This window comes from Mastigoproctus giganteus, chromosome 11 (assembly GCF_048544385.1).
Source record: "Mastigoproctus giganteus isolate SK-2022 chromosome 11, ASM4854438v1, whole genome shotgun sequence".
NCBI classification, from domain to species: domain Eukaryota; kingdom Metazoa; phylum Arthropoda; class Arachnida; order Uropygi; family Thelyphonidae; genus Mastigoproctus; species Mastigoproctus giganteus.
Window position 1 is genome coordinate 108,852,590 of NC_143585.1, and position 16,261 is coordinate 108,868,850.

The window sequence follows — 16,261 nt, forward strand, 5'->3', positions numbered from 1 at the left end:
AGCATGGGTCTGTTAAGTAGAAGTCTTGTCTGACCAATTTGATTGGATTTTTTGCATCCAGTTTCTTTGTGACCATGACTATGCCATGGTCACAAAGAAACTGGATGCAAAAAATAATTTTGATATCATATACAGTCAGTCCTCATGTAACATGTGTTTACACTATACAAATTCAATCATACATGATTTATAAATAGTGGAACGATGTCACATATACATGAACCGAACTCACTTATGCACAATTCATTTTGTGTTTACAAGAAATGGCAGTCGAACACAGAGGGATCACAACAGCTGAATGCAAAACTTACTGCATTATTTACTCAGTTGCTACATGTGTGCTGCTTTGTTTATATGTATCAAACACGTCTCCTCATTTTTCTTCTTTTTATACTCTAATTGTGCTTTATTACTTAAAAATGAGTAAAATGCTTTAAAACAGTGTGAAAAGGAAGCATGCTGGTGAAGATACTGCAAGTTCAAAGAGAAAAAGAAAGCAGCAAAGGTAAAGAAAGCCAACACGAGAACCACGGCAAACTACAGGAACACGCCAGACAAACTGGTTTGTCACTACGCAGTTTCTCCCTGCATTCTTGGTAAACAGACAGTGCAGTAGTTGGTATTGGCAGTAGAAGTTGAGACCAATATATTGATTGATATGTCAGCATGACAGATGAAGTTAAGAAACTCTATTTCCTAACTTAACCTTTTAGGTAGTGAAATAATGTTTAGGTAGGGAAATAACGTAACCTAACTGCTGAGAACAATTAGAAAGAATGCAGAGAAAATAAAAGCAACTTTCATAACAGAAACAACTCAAAGTGTAACAAAAGACATTAGATCAAGACACAAAGAATTGGAAGAGATGGAACATCTCATCTGTTTGGATAGAAGATCAAACAAAGAAGAGATCAGGAACAATGATGTGGTTACAAAGGAATTGGATGCAAAAAATAATTTTGATATATATTTGGATTTCAGGAAAGCTTTTGACACTGTTGCACATGGAAGACTATTGTACAAATTGGAGTAGAATGGTATTAAGGGTAAGTTGCTACAATGGATAAAAGGATGGTTAAGTGGGAGAAGACAGAGGGTGGTAATCAATGGGTGCCGCTCTTCGCGGCCTAATGTTATTAGTGGAGTCCCACAGGGTTTGGTGTTGGGTCCACTGTTGTTTTGAATATTTATCAATGATATTGATGAAGGTATATCAGGCTTAGTGTCGAAGTTTGCAGATGATACAAATGTTGGCAGGATTGTTAATGACAGTAATGGCAGTGTGCTACTGCAACAGGATCTAGATAATTTGGACAGATGGGCTAAGAAGTGGCAGCTGAAGTTTAACCTTGACAAATGCAAAGTACTGCATATGGGTAGAAGTAACCCCAGAGAAACGTACCAACTGTGTGGTACTACACTTAAGGTGGTAGAAAATGAAAAAGACCTGGGAGTAATTGTGCAGTCAGATATGAAGTGTTCTGAGCAATGCAGACAGGCTGCCAGGGCAGGTCATGGGGTTTTGTCAATGATATATAGGAATTTTGATAGCAGGGAAAAGGAGGTGATTGTACCTCTGTATAAGGCAATGGTCAGGCCTTGAGTACTGCGTACAGGTCTGGAGGCCTCATTTTAGGAAGGATGTAGATTTGCTTGAGCGTGTACAGAGAAGGGCAACAAGATTGGTGAGGGGATTGAAGAGAGAGGCTTTTCAGTCTTACCAAGAGAGGTTTAAGTTCTGCAAATTGCAGTGGCTGGAGACTAGGCACCTGCGTGGTGATCTGACTGAGGTGTATAAGGCCTTGAATGGGTTGAGCATGCTGAATTCTGATGGGCTCCTTCCACTTGTTCAAATTACGAACCTAAGGGGGCATAAATTCAAATTAAGAAAAGACAGATGTAGAATAGATGTGCGGAAATTTGCCTTTAGCCAGCGGGTGGTTAATTGCTGGAACAAACTTCCATCTGTCGTTGTGGAAGTGATAGGTTGAATAAATTTAAGGAGGAACTGGACAGACTGGAGGGAACGGTGTGAGATGTTTTTTTTTTTTTTTTTTGGCTGATGCTGCATAAGCTCATACACTTGCTTTCTTGCATCACATGCCACTACTACTACAAGTTTGCTTATGATAAAAGCAAAAAAAAAAAAAAAAAGAGCATTAGCAATATTTTATTAAACAAAAATCATAATAAAATACCTACGTATTTTATTATGATTATTTATTGCATTTGGTAATGTTTTGGTTAAAAATGTATGTTCAATCTTTTGGTGGTCAGCACCTAACCCTATTTTTTCCACAAGGCCTGTTACTTACATTGCACGATTTTACATTGCAAAAGGGCTTCTAGGAACACAACTACCAAGTTATATAAGGCCTGACTGCACTTGGATTTCAGGGAAGCTTTTGATACTGTTGCACATAGAAGACTGCTGTATAAATTGGAGGAGTATGGCATTAAGGGCAAGTTGCTGCAATGGATGAAAGGGTGGTTGAGTGGGAGATGACAAAGAGCGGTAATCAATGGACACTGACCTTCGTGGACGAATGTTATTAGTGAAGTCTCCAGGGTCCAGTATTGGGCCCATTGTTGTTTTGTATATTTATCAGTGATATCGATGATGGTACATCAGGCTTAATGTCCAAGTTTGCAGATGATACAAAGGTTGGCTGGGTTGTTAATGACAGTACGCTACTACAACAGGATCTAGAAAATCTTCGCAGATGGGCTGAGAAGCAGCAACTGAAGTTTAACACTGACAAATGCAAAGTACTGTATATGAGTAGAGTAATCCCATAGAAACCTACCACTCAGGGTGGTAGAGAATGAAAAAGACCTGGGGGTAAGTGTGCAGTCAGTTATGAAGTTTTCCGAGCAGTGCAGACAGGCTTCCAGAGCAGGCCATGGGATATTGTCAATGATATACAGGAATTTTTCTAGTAGGGATAAGGGGATGATTATCCCTTTGTAATAGGCAATGGTCAGGCCCCACCTGGAGTACTGCATACAGGTCTGGAAGGCCTCACTTTTAGGAAGGATGTACAGTTGCTAAAACAAGTACAAAGAAGGGCAACAAGATTGGCGAAAGGAATGAAGGGATCCTCTTACCAAGAAAGGCTAAATTCTGCAAATCGCAGCATTTGGAGACTAGGCACCTGCAAGGTAATCTGATTGAGGTGTATAAGGCTTTGGATGGTTTGAGCAGGCTCAATGCTGATGGCATTCTTTCTTTTGTTGATATTACAAATCTGAGGGGGCATAAATTGAAACTGAGGAAAGACTTCCATCTGTTGTTGTGGAAGTTGATAGCTTAAATAAATTTAAGGCTGAACTAGACAAACATTTGGAGTGACCGGATGGGAAGGGTTTTTTTTTTTTTTTTTTTTGGGCTGATGCTGTATAAGCTTACATCTGTTGTTGTGGAAGTTGATAGCTTAAATAAATTCAAAGAAAAACTGGACAAACGTTTAGAGCAAATGAATGTGTGAAATGGGATTTTTTTTTTTTTTTTGGCTAATGCTGTATAAGCTTGCTTTCTTGCATTATATGCATCTGCTAATGTTAATCTGTATACAAAATGTCTTGAATTCAAAAAATCCCCAAGAATTGAAATAATGCTATTGTGGTACTTCTTTTTAAGAACGAGAACAATGAAGAAAGCAAGAACTACATTTTTTTTATTATTATTATTTATTATTAAAGGTGGTCCCAGCCAGTTTTTCTAGCAATCCCCACAATCTACTGAAATACTGTACATGTAATTTCTAGCATAACATATACCCACTAGTTGGTTATCATTCCTGGTACATGGGGACAGCTAGGGATTGTCTGCCTGTATAGGGATGATATCAAATACAGCATCAATTATCTGCCAGCATACTTATAACATCATACACAACATCACTATAATACCCCCAATTTGAAGGGTATGTAGTTCATTAGTTCATATATCAATTTTTTTTTTTTTTTTTTGGTAGTTGTTGGCGCATCGGCTTCTGTGGCCATAATGCACCTCCCAAGGTTTTTGCAGTACTTTGATCCAAGTCCGAAGCGGGATTCGAATCCACGACCTTTGGGTTGCTAGGCAGGCATTTTACCCACCCAGCTAGCCCGGTCGGCTCATATGTCAATGTTGTTGTTGTTTGGTTTTTTAGGAGCATTAGCAACTTAGGCCATATTGCTCCGGGGATATGCGGTGGTCATTCCCTGACCTTTCCACATCCTCCATATTTTTGGTCACGGGCTCGAACCCCGGTCGAATCAAGAAGCACGTGCTATGCACTGCCGCTCCTGCCCATCTGGCTATGGAGGCGCCATATGTCAATGAAATAGCTATGTCACACTAAAGCTGTTCATGACTCTGCTGGTCTTCTTTAGAGGAAAAGTCTATCTCATGAGAAAATATTAAACTGTTTCACCTCACCACAGAAATTCAACTTTGAATTCACTACATAAAATCAGTCAGGATAAGCCTTGTAACCACAACAGCATATGTAGCCGATATCCCATCACATAGCAATTTTGAAGCTTTAATCAAGAATGGCACTGCTCAGGAAATGGAATACAATCCATATACAAATCTATGCAGTAGTGGAATGAACGAGGGATGTAGCAGACTGAATCAGTGTCTTCAAGAAGCAAAGCAACAATTCACTATTCCACCATCACATGTGACAGGATCATCATGGCAGTCTAATACTCCACAAGAGTCCCCAGTTTTTCTGACATGAACCCAGCCATCCAGAAACAACAGGTGTGCTTCAAGGGTGATGGATCACAAATTCAAACTTAAGTCTGGTCCCTAAGTTCTGCCCCTACTTCAACATCGAGCTTAGTTTCATAGTTAACTCATCAGTTCATATAGGTCGTATACCATTGTATGAGATATTCCCTAGTCACAGACAACTTCCTGATCTTCTAAGCAAATTGCCACAAGACAGTGTCCACTCACTTGTTCAATTGAAGTGCTACTCGTTGTACACTAACCAAAGCAGAATCAGAGCCGTTCATTCATCAGGTAGCCCATAGGTGTGTAACCAGGAGCCAGAACTTTTCACCATGAGGCTAACCATTGAAATGCCTAAGCCAATTTCCAAAGAGCAATGTGTTTCATCAGGTCAGTCCACAAACATCTGCACAAAGGAATGTCATTCATCTCACAAACCACCCACCATGGTTTCAACACAGTGGTGTGTTATACCTTCATGGGGCCTGAGGCAAAAAGGAATTTGGGGGCCCCATCTAAAGAAAAAACTAATAAAGAACATTTTAAATTTCATTTTATTGTGACAACAAAACAAACATATTATATGACATAAGAACTAAATATAAAATTTCATCAAAATTGATAAAACCATTTTTGAAAAATCGTAACTTCCAAATTAATCTTCAAGTAAAGTTTATTGGCAGGTAGAAAGTTTAGTTTCCAATAAAAATCACTTAAAAAAATTAGTAAAAAACAGCAATTAGTTTTTGAAACAGTGATTTTGGGCCCCCCCCCCCTCTGATCGGGCCCTAGGCAGATGTCTTTTTTGCATATAGGATAATGCACCACTGTTTCAACAGGGTAAGTACCCACTATTATTCAAAATGGTTACATCACATCTTGTGTTCACCCTGTCTCAATTTCTGATTCAAAGGCTGCTAATCAACCAACAGAATCAATCCAACATCAATTTAGCTGTGATGCTTATCATGTCTATCTAAGAGCACAAAACACACCTTAATTACTGAATTGAAATGAATGCATCCTAATGCATTGAAAGAGGAATTGAACAAAGAGTTCTGTGCAATGCAGTGAAAGCCAATAAAGTACAATAGATGTATTGTAGAAGATCCAATGATCATCACACCACAGTGAGACACAACTGAGATAAAAGCAGAAAACCAGCTTCTAGTGCATCACAAGAAGATGCAGGGAACACTGAAGCATGGCATACCATTAGGACAAACACTGCACAGTTCTATGAAGAGAAGAGTGTGCATAATAGTACAAGATCAATTCGTAGGTACCATCCAATGCTCCATGTTGTCAGTTTAGTGCAGTCAGAGAAGGAACTACAATCCACTACAAGAAAACAAACCTAAGAAAGGCCACACTGAGTAAAGCTCAATGTGAAAGATGATGTAAGTCTGCTGACCCACATAATTGTTACATATTGTTGCCTAGACCATTTCTCCATACTAATGCTGCTCTAGCTCCAACAACAAGTGCTTTCTAAAAACTTGAATTGCAAATACGTGGAAAGCGGTAAAATTCTCTATTGTAGCAACGTGCTCCAAGGTTTCCAAGTGTGAGGCCTGCTCAACAAAGTCGCATCCTTCCTGAGGTCTTCATATTCCTGAAACAAATATAAGACATGTTTCCAATCCTTCCTAAGTCCACAAATGCAATGCATATGCTCACTTTTGCAAAATTCATGTAACTTAGCATAGAATGACCCATGGCCTGTGAGAAAGAACATTGTCTGTAGAGTAGGACTGAACCAACGTGGCATTCCTCTATCTTCCTTGTTATGGTAGGAAAGAATTTTTTAGTGATATTTCCTTTTGTACTATCATTCCATCAGTCCTGCCAAATAGATACCAATATGGTCCATATACAGTTTTTCTCCTGCTTATACCCCATCTCACAGTCTATCTCAATGCCCATTCTTTCATAGAGAATTCAGTGCCACAGGTAATAAACCCATACCTCTAAAAAGAACCAAATCTATAGGTATGAATCCAGTTACAATCTCAACACATAATCTGATACAGTTTGGCAAGACATGGACAGCTTCAATAACATCATTCATTGTACAGAGTACAATTTCCTGACAAATATTTTTTACAAGATACAGTCTAACCAAACATGCACTCCGTAGGTGAAAACTGTTAGGAAGACAGTCATATAGGATTTCCACTGACATTCTTCTGATTCCCTGACTATAGCAATCATGTGCACAAAATGCCGAACCTTTTCTGCAATGTATGTAACATGCAATACAAACCATAATTGCTGATCTATTTTAATCTCTAGGTATTTGATACTCTTGAGGCATGTCAATTTTAATCTTAGATTATGGATGTTAGTTATTACATCCATAATCCCCGATGCTAGTTACAAGGTTTCTATTTATAAATGTGTCCTTTCAAATGTTAACTTATGCAATCTACTCCAATAATGCAGCTCCATCAACAAAGAATTGGAACTTTCCTCCAACTGTTGTCTTGAGTTACCTTTTTACCAGCAAAACCAAATCATCAGTATATGCTACTGTGGACATGTCCAAATATGTCTGCAGCAACCATTCATTCGACATCAGATTCCACATAAACAGACCAAAAACGGATCCCTGTAGACAACCTCTAACCACTCTTTGCTTAATGCTTCCACATGCTGACTTTACAGTGACAAACCTATTACGGAAGTAATCTTTTATCACAGAATAGATCTGCAGGCTGAATTTTGCCGTGTGCAACACCATTAAAATGCTGTCCCATTGAATAGTTTCAAATGCACCTGGGAAGTCTACATACTCACAGAGTACTTTTTATTACAGTGTTGGACAGTTGTCACCAATTTCTCCAGCACATCATCAATTCCTTTTCCAGGTGCAAAACCATACTGGTCATCTGACAGGAAAGAGTTATTATCTATTATATAACTATTAACCGTCATCTGACAATTAATAGTTATTAATCTAAGATTCTCACAGCTATCATCCATTAAAAAACTTTTCCCAGCCCACTAAGCAACAAACAGTATGGAGTGGTAGGACTTCATATTATCTCTAGGTGTTGTCAGAGACTTCACAATAAGCTTCAGTAATGTGTCCTTCCAGAGTAATGGAAAGATAACATACTTAGCAAGTGTCACAGGATGATCTTGAAACTCCATTTTATTGCCTCACCCTCTATCAAATTCATCCTTGGGCATTTATTACTCCATCCTCCCTACAGCCAGCACTAATTCCTCCATCCAGAATTCTCTTTCTTGATCTTCACCATGATAGGTCTCATTTCAAACGTTTCTGAGAGGTGCTCATCTGTTTTTGTGACATCTTGCTCTCCAACTATATATATATATATATATATATATATATGGAATCCCCTAAGGCAGCAGTTCTCAAACTGTGCACCACGACACCCTGAGGAGGCACCATAATTTACCAGGGGCATCGCAGACAATGTAATAGTTTATGTAAGATTTCCATGGCAAATATTAAAAATATATTAAGAATGATTTTTTTTTTTACTATTAGATATCTACTACTATTTGATCTGTATTATTAAGTTGGATTTTCAGCATTGGCAGTCATTAAATCTAAGTATAGATCAAAATTAAATGTTGAAAAGAAATATGTCGGCATTTAGAAAATGACACATAGATTTGGTGAATTATACAATAAAAAGTAAGCACAAACATCACATTAATGTTTTTTAAAAATAAAATATTATCCCGATTATTATTTCATGTATTACTAATTATTGTATTAACATATTAAAAATAAGAAATTACACAATTATAGATGTTCTACTTCAAGGGAGGTGCCAGGAAAATTTTACAGGTCAAGGGAGGTGAAAGTTTGAGAAGAGCTGCCCTAAGGGGACTCCACTAATAACGTTGACAAATGCAAGGAAAGTACTACATATGCGTAGCACGTCTCTATATGTATGTGTTTAGAAAGGTCAATTTGTATGTTATGTCAGCTGAAAATCCCCAAATTACTTGCGAAGAAAACCAAACTCCTTCCACCGAGATTTACATTTGTTTTCATCACAGAAGTTTTATATTTTCTTTCATTAAGAAGTTTTACATTCATTTTGATTATAAATTTTATATTTATATTAAGCCAAAAATTATTTATCAAATACATTTTGGCTTAATATAAAACACAAGAAATAAATCTGAAATAAAAAATAAAGATTGTCTAAATCTCTCTATTGATCTTTCTCTTTATGCATCTAGCTCCATAAGAATCGGTGCAACCTAACTTTCCCTGAGGAAAACCAAGTCATTCTGCTAGCTATAAATAACTCATTAAAAATTATAAGTTTTGCTAAATTAGTCAGCCTCAGACAAAGATAGCAAGGTTTTCCACACTCTCCCCCAGAAACTTGGGTTTTCATCCAGAAAAACAAGAAAACTAACTAGAGAATACACCCAGTTCATGGACATAATACACCTGAATAGATGTGATAATTATTTTTTTTACAAGCTTTCATATCTTTAAAAAAATTACAAAATAAAGTGTGTGTGTGTGTGTGTGTGTGTGTGTGTGTGTGTGTGTGTGTGTGTGTGTGTGTGTGTGTGTGTGTGTGTGTGTGTGTGTGTGTGCGTGCGCGCACGCATGCACACAAGAAGAGCAATATGGAAACTACTCTGCACAGGTATTCTAATCTATTAAATATTAAAATCTGACATTAGACAACTACAGTATAAGGCAACTCCATTTAAAGAGACAATTTCACTCTGATCCCAAAAACAGATTAAAAAATGTACAAAGTTAGTGAAAATAATAAAAAGTTCTACTACTGTCTACTTACCTATCAGATGCTAATACTGTACTAGACACATCAGGATAATCATGTCCTGCATTTCTCTGAATGATATATGCAGCATGATAGAATGTTCGTGCAAGCAAGTTATTCTCCCTATCAAAAAAAAAAGAAACATTCCTTTGTAATGGCCTTAATATTGAGAGGGCAAGAAGAGAGAAACAATAGTAACTATGTGAGAGTCATGTCAGCATCAATTTTTTTTTTTCCAGAATTACTGCATCCATGAAAATTGTTATTATATATTATTTATTTACCAAAGCAGTCTTACAACAATAATTAAATACAAGGAAAGTCTTTCAGGCAAATTATAATGAGTATAAATAACAAATAAATAATATTCCTGCATAATAACAAAATAAATGCTATACAGATTGTTTCAAAACTGCACAGAACAAATATAAGAGCATATTCTACTAATAAAATAATAAAACATGTCTCACAAAAGTCCAGTTCTGAAATATTAAACATTAAAATCATAAATAGCAAACATAAAAAAAACCTGAAATAAACCTTTAAAAGTAAAACACCTAAAATAGCTGTTCAAAGTGATCTCCATTTTGGTGCATAGAACAAAATGGAGGTCATTACAGAAGTTTTCATGTCAACATGATGAATTCACTATTCCCTGGCACATCTTATCATTTCAGAACTATTCTTAATGGTTTCACCAGCTTCCAACGTGATTTCTCAGGCTGTCTTGCATGGCAATGTGTGTAAAATAAACCATGAACTGTAGCCTCACACAAAGTAATCTAAGGGAGGGAGACTGGGCGATCATGGTTACCATTGTATAGGGCCATTCAGCCAATCCATCAGACATTATTTAAAATGTCATAAATATCATAAGAAAAGTAGGCTGGTGCACTATTGCACATAAACCAAATCCCCTGTCAAATTTCAATGGAAGATATACCCCTTGAAATTGTTCCACAGAAAATGAAGGTATGCCATTCCTGAAAGCCTTGCTGGTAAAATATAAGGACCAGTAGGACTGTCCCAAAGAACACCATGGCAAATATTAAAGCAAAAAGTATACTGTTGATTAGTACTGACAAAATTGTATGTGGGTTTCAAATGTTCAGTATTCCATTTCTTGTAAAACATGATTCAATGATAACCAGAAAATTAATGAGAAATTGAGAATCAACATACATACTGAGGAGGGAAGTGCATAATTTGATATTTTTTTTTTTTTTTTTTTTTTGCCTCTGTATCAAAAGCCTGTGGCTCCCTTGCACTATTTAGCAAATACTAATACATTACAAAATGAACCACTGACAAATGTTTATGTTTATTCATATCACGTGCCAACAATGCTTGTACAAGTGTACTCTGATATGGATACAATTGCTGTTCATGTAATGTCCTCCATATACTTGCAGATGAAGCATTCAAGTGACTTGACAGCCTTCTGGCACTTGTAGTGGATATACTTCAATAACACAAAGCATTTCTTCTTTAGCATTTGGCCATAGCTGCTGTTTATAGACATGAGGAAAATTTCTGGACATATTTGCATACAGCAGCTATAAAATTCTTACAGATTTTACCATACTAAAATATTTTACTATTAAAATATTATATTAAAAAATTTTACTACATTACCATATTAATATTAAAATCATATCAGTTATCTCAGCAAAAGTAAACAGATTTGTAGTGTCTCCCATAATATCAGTTTAACAAATGCCATACTGTAAACAGTGAGACATATAACGTTACAGAAATCTAAAACTAAAGTAACAAACACAGTGACACTGCTAATATATACTCTGCTACACTGGTTGCTCACAACTGAGTAATTGATATGATTCATGTAGCAGTACAACACTATTCGTTTTGGTACATTTTGTCTTGTTACACACTCATACTTTAATGAAATATATCTTAACAATACGTTTGCCATTTAACATGGTTTCATGATTCATGAATAATGTTTAATATCTTGGAAATAAAGACTTTTGAGATATATTTATAGGAACTTTTTTTCCTTATTATTAGCCACGGAATATGTTCCTACATTTATTCTGTGGAATTTTGAGACACCCTCCAAAGCAGCAAGACTATACAATTATTGCAATAAAAATATAAGCAACGTTACTTTCATTAGAAAATATCATCAAAGGGTCAATTTTAGAAGGAAGAGCATATTTGATTTCCAATACTAAAAGCTGAACTGAATATGAAGTAATATCTCTTTCATCAGGAAATATCATCTAAAACAGTGTTTCTCAAACTGTGTCCACGAACACTGAGGAATCCACAGAGGTAATCCAGTGGGTTCAGCAAATAACGGCAGAAATTTCTAATAATATTTAAAAACTGAGAAAATTAACAAATTGAATGATATTCAAACCTTTTAAAAGCCTTAAAAACTTCAATCATGTCTCTTCACAGGTGCGTAACTGAAGTCTCTCATTAATAGTACCCTTTTTGTCCGACTTTGATGTTCTTCTCTGATCAACATCATTATTAAAATGAGGCTTCCAGACCTGTATACAGTACCCAAGATGTGGCCAAACCATTGCCTTATAAAACAGGATAATTACCTCTTTGTCCTTGCTCACAGTTCTGGACAGCTCACAGAACTCTATGAGCTGTCCTAGTAGTTTACACTGTTCAGAGAACTTGTTGGACTATATAATTACTGCTAAGTCATTTTCTTTCTTCATCAATTTGAATGTGTATCACCAAATCATTATGTTATTCTAGAATTACTGCTCAACTTTTGTAGTACCTTGCATTTATCAATATTAAACCTCAATTGCCACTTCTCACCCCAACTACCTAATTTTTCTAGGTCTTGTTGTAAGACCTAGAAAAATTAGGTATGCCTTGAGTCCTGTCATCAACCAACATGCCAACCTTTTTATTATTTGTAAACTTAGACATTAAGCCTGATATGCCCTCATCAATATCATTATAAATAACGAACACAGTACAGTAACCCAGCACTGGCAGACTCTACTAATGTTAGTCCATGAACAGCAATGGTCATTAATAACCACTGTCCATCTCCTACTACTTAACCATCCCTTTAATCATAACAATAACTTGCCTCCATTTTAATTTAATGAATATACTATCATGGCCCTCTAATACCAAACTGCTCCAATTTGAACAGCACTCTTTCATATGGAACAGTTTTTTTTCCCCCATATGAAAAAATATATATATCAAAAACTTTACTAAAATCTAAATACAGTGAACACTCAATTTAATAAACTTCAAATTAAATGAATTTCAAATTAATAGACATGAAAAAATTTGACCAGCACCAGAATGTATTTTAAATGTTCTCACGAGATAGCAAAAACAAGGAACTTGTGAGTTCCTTGTTTTTGCAGCATATAGCAAGTGTGCTAGTTTGTTTATGGATATGTTAGCTATCATATTGTTAAGTGCTCACCTATATCCTGTTTCTTTATTATAACCTGTGCAGGGTATCATCACTGAGCCCAAAAAAACTGGTGAAAAAGAAAACATGTATATCTGAGTTTTGCACAGAAATGAAAACTGCCAGAAGCTAGACCTCTAATGTGTCTGTTTCCTATGTCTGTGAGGCATGAAAAAAAAAAAAACACAAAACCATACAAGATATTCTAAAAAAGTAAGACTAAGCTTAAGGAGCTTTCAGCTCTATCAATGCAAAATTTTAGAATCTAATTTTCTCTCTCCCTCCAATAAATATCACTGTGTATTCTTTTCAAAGTTTCCCGACTTTTTTCCTTCAATTCATCTCTCCTCCCTTTTTTTGTTAGATGTCACGAGCAGGCAGATCCATATACCTTTATCATCGTTTCTAAATTTATTTATCATTTGCACATTTATGACAATGTAAGTTTAGCTCTTTTTCTTTTTATATAAATTCAGACTTGCACTTTTTTATATAATTTCAGGCCTATATTTAGATTTATTCTCTATAGATTTATTTATCATTCACCTTTTTCAACTATGTAATTTTAATTCTTGTCTTTTCATTTTAATAATTCAAATCTGCATTTGTCTCTATCGTGTCAACTGTTAAAATACATTATTATTATTATTGCTCTTATATTATTTCTCCCTGATTGGGGCTTCCACCTCCTGACAGGTATTGCTACCAAGTACACAGGGTGGGGTACCTCAGTAGCCAGGTGGGAAGGAGCAACAGTGCGTAGCACACACACTTCTTGATTAGACCGGGGTTCGAGCCCGTCACCACCAAATTCCACCTCCTGACCAGGTAATCAACACCAGCAACTATAGAAAATACATCGCCAAGGAGCCTGGAGTGTTTGATGACACATGTTGATGATGCCACCTGGCCTCAGAAATGATCCAACACATCACTGCAGGATGCAAGATGATCAGACAGACTGAGTACACTCACAGAGATGAACCAGGTAGCCAGGTAATACATCAGAAGCTAGCAAGGAAATACCAGTTGATCGAAGAAAGTGTACCATACAAGTACAATTCCCAGATAGTACTAGAGACCCCAACCCGCCAGCTGTACAGGGACCGCACCATAATAACGGATAGGACAATCCTACACAACAGACCGGACATAACCCTTGTGGACAAGATGGAAAAGGTTACCTACCTGATTGACATAGTGGTGCCCAACACTAGCAATGTCCAGAAAACCCATGAGGAAAAAATTAGGAAGTACACGAACCTGAGACATGAGGTCAAGGAAATGAGGCATATGCAAGAAGTAACAACCATCCCAATCATCGTGAACAACCACCGGTATGGTACCAAAAACCCTACATAGCAGCCTAGCAGCAATAGATCTCCCAGAGAACACCAACAAGGAACTCTAGAAAGTTGCAATCCTGAACACCTGTAGGAGAGTCAGAGAGTTCCTTGACCAACAGTAATACCAGACATTACAACCACCATGTGTACTTGGTTGTAGTACCCATCACAGAGTGAAATCCCCAATCAGGGAGAAATAATATAAGACCAACGATAATAATAATAATATTATGAAATATGTTTTGTTTGAGGGAAGTTTTTACCTTGGAAAAGAGGAAGGAGTCCACTGGTGCTAAATCAGAATAGGATGGATAGTGGATCTGTTACAATGCCATGTTTCATAAGAAATGCTACTTCAATTATCCATATTCTACAATATTACAGGCCATCCACCGCACATAAGTTATTTTCCAAGGATTCATGATCACCCTTTGAATTTATCATGCTAATCAAAGATCAGGAGAGTATTTGTTTTCTTAGCTGAAGCATCTGCAACATTTCATCAATTTTCTCACTCACTGGCAAAATTATGTATGCTGATCCACTCTCAAATTTCAAAATCTTCAATGTGTTATGCTGTCCTCCATAATCTATCATGTTTGTTAGTCCACAAATAGCTGAATAATTCTGCAAATGGTCTGCAATGGACATCTCATTGTACACAAATATAGATTCCAGTCTACTTGCCACAATATCACTGTACTTTCTTCTACCATACAACTTTTTGAAGTTACCTTTAAAGATTCAAAGTCTACCTCAAAACAATTTCAAACATTACTAAAACATTTCAGCAAAACAATAATACCATATAAAGCATAAAAACAGACAACATAAGCAGACATTACACTTATAGCACAAACAGCATTTAAACATGTAATAATTTAAATAAGTTTTATTACCGATTTTGAGTTGGTACACGAAACATATTTATTGTTTCTGATGATGGACTTTCATTTGATGGTGGAGCCTAATAAGAAAAACAGAACTGAGTTTAAACTACATTCTTCAAATATTTGAATATTATCAAATTAAGTTATATTTCTTTACTGTAAGGAATTTAAAGTTTAAGTAGTAGACAAGGTGATAAGATTTGTTAACATGGTATTCTGCAACCAAAACTAATTTACATAATTAATAATTGAAGTTAAGATTAGTTTCAAATCATTTGATAACATTCATACATTTTTTACAGCACATGATTTTAGCTTTTGTATGTTTTTATTAGATTTTTATTTAACATAAATAGACAAAATATGTTATGTGTCCTAGTTTTAAAAAAATACTAGTCGATTAGTTTCTATCATACCTCACAGAAAACATAGGCATAACATAGTATTATACTGGGCATGCTAGGTTGATACTGTGGTCCAATTAAACTGGGTTTGGAAAAATTATATGATAAATGTAAAATCCGCACACCTGAGATTTGTTTGGGGTAACTAGTGATTTTAATTTTTCCAGATGGTGGAGCCTGCAGTGCTTTACAAATTTTATTTTGCTCTTTTCTTCTTAAAAATTTAACTCATTATTTTCATTTGAATATCTGTATTAGCCTTATATGATCATACTCTCATTGTTGTGCCTCTTATTTATTAATTTCAGATTGAAATTAATAAACAAGAGGCACAACAAAAAAAAAATAATAATAATGAACTAAAATAACACACATCAAGTGTGGTAGCATCAAAATCCCAACTAATAAGAAAATTAATATTAGCAAGACTAAAATGTACACAGCAGAATTTCTATCAAGTTAGTGGGGTGGGGAGATTAAAAAGGAAAACAAAAATTCTTAATAATTAATTCAATAAGACCAGAGTGTTAAAATACAAAAATGATAAAAATGTAATAGCATATTCAAAATAATAGATTCTTTACTGCTAACCTGTTTATATGAAAAAATTTAAATATAGCCATGAAGTCTCTAGCAGGCAATGATTTCAGTACAGCAGATATCCAATAAAATTACAGT

General features: G+C 35.8%; 1 protein-coding gene across 1 annotated transcript in view; it reads right to left on the minus strand.

The window, feature by feature from the left end:
• Positions 1-16,261, minus strand: part of LOC150078342 (glycerol-3-phosphate acyltransferase 1, mitochondrial-like) — a 237,659-nt gene that overhangs the window by 118,422 nt on the left and 102,976 nt on the right. The window contains exons 4-5 of the mRNA XM_090384299.1: positions 15,189-15,256; positions 9,532-9,639 (exon numbers count right to left, since the gene is read on the minus strand). Of these exons, the coding sequence (XP_090240425.1) occupies positions 9,532-9,639; positions 15,189-15,256 (176 nt within the window). The remainder of the gene's footprint in view (positions 1-9,531; positions 9,640-15,188; positions 15,257-16,261) is intronic.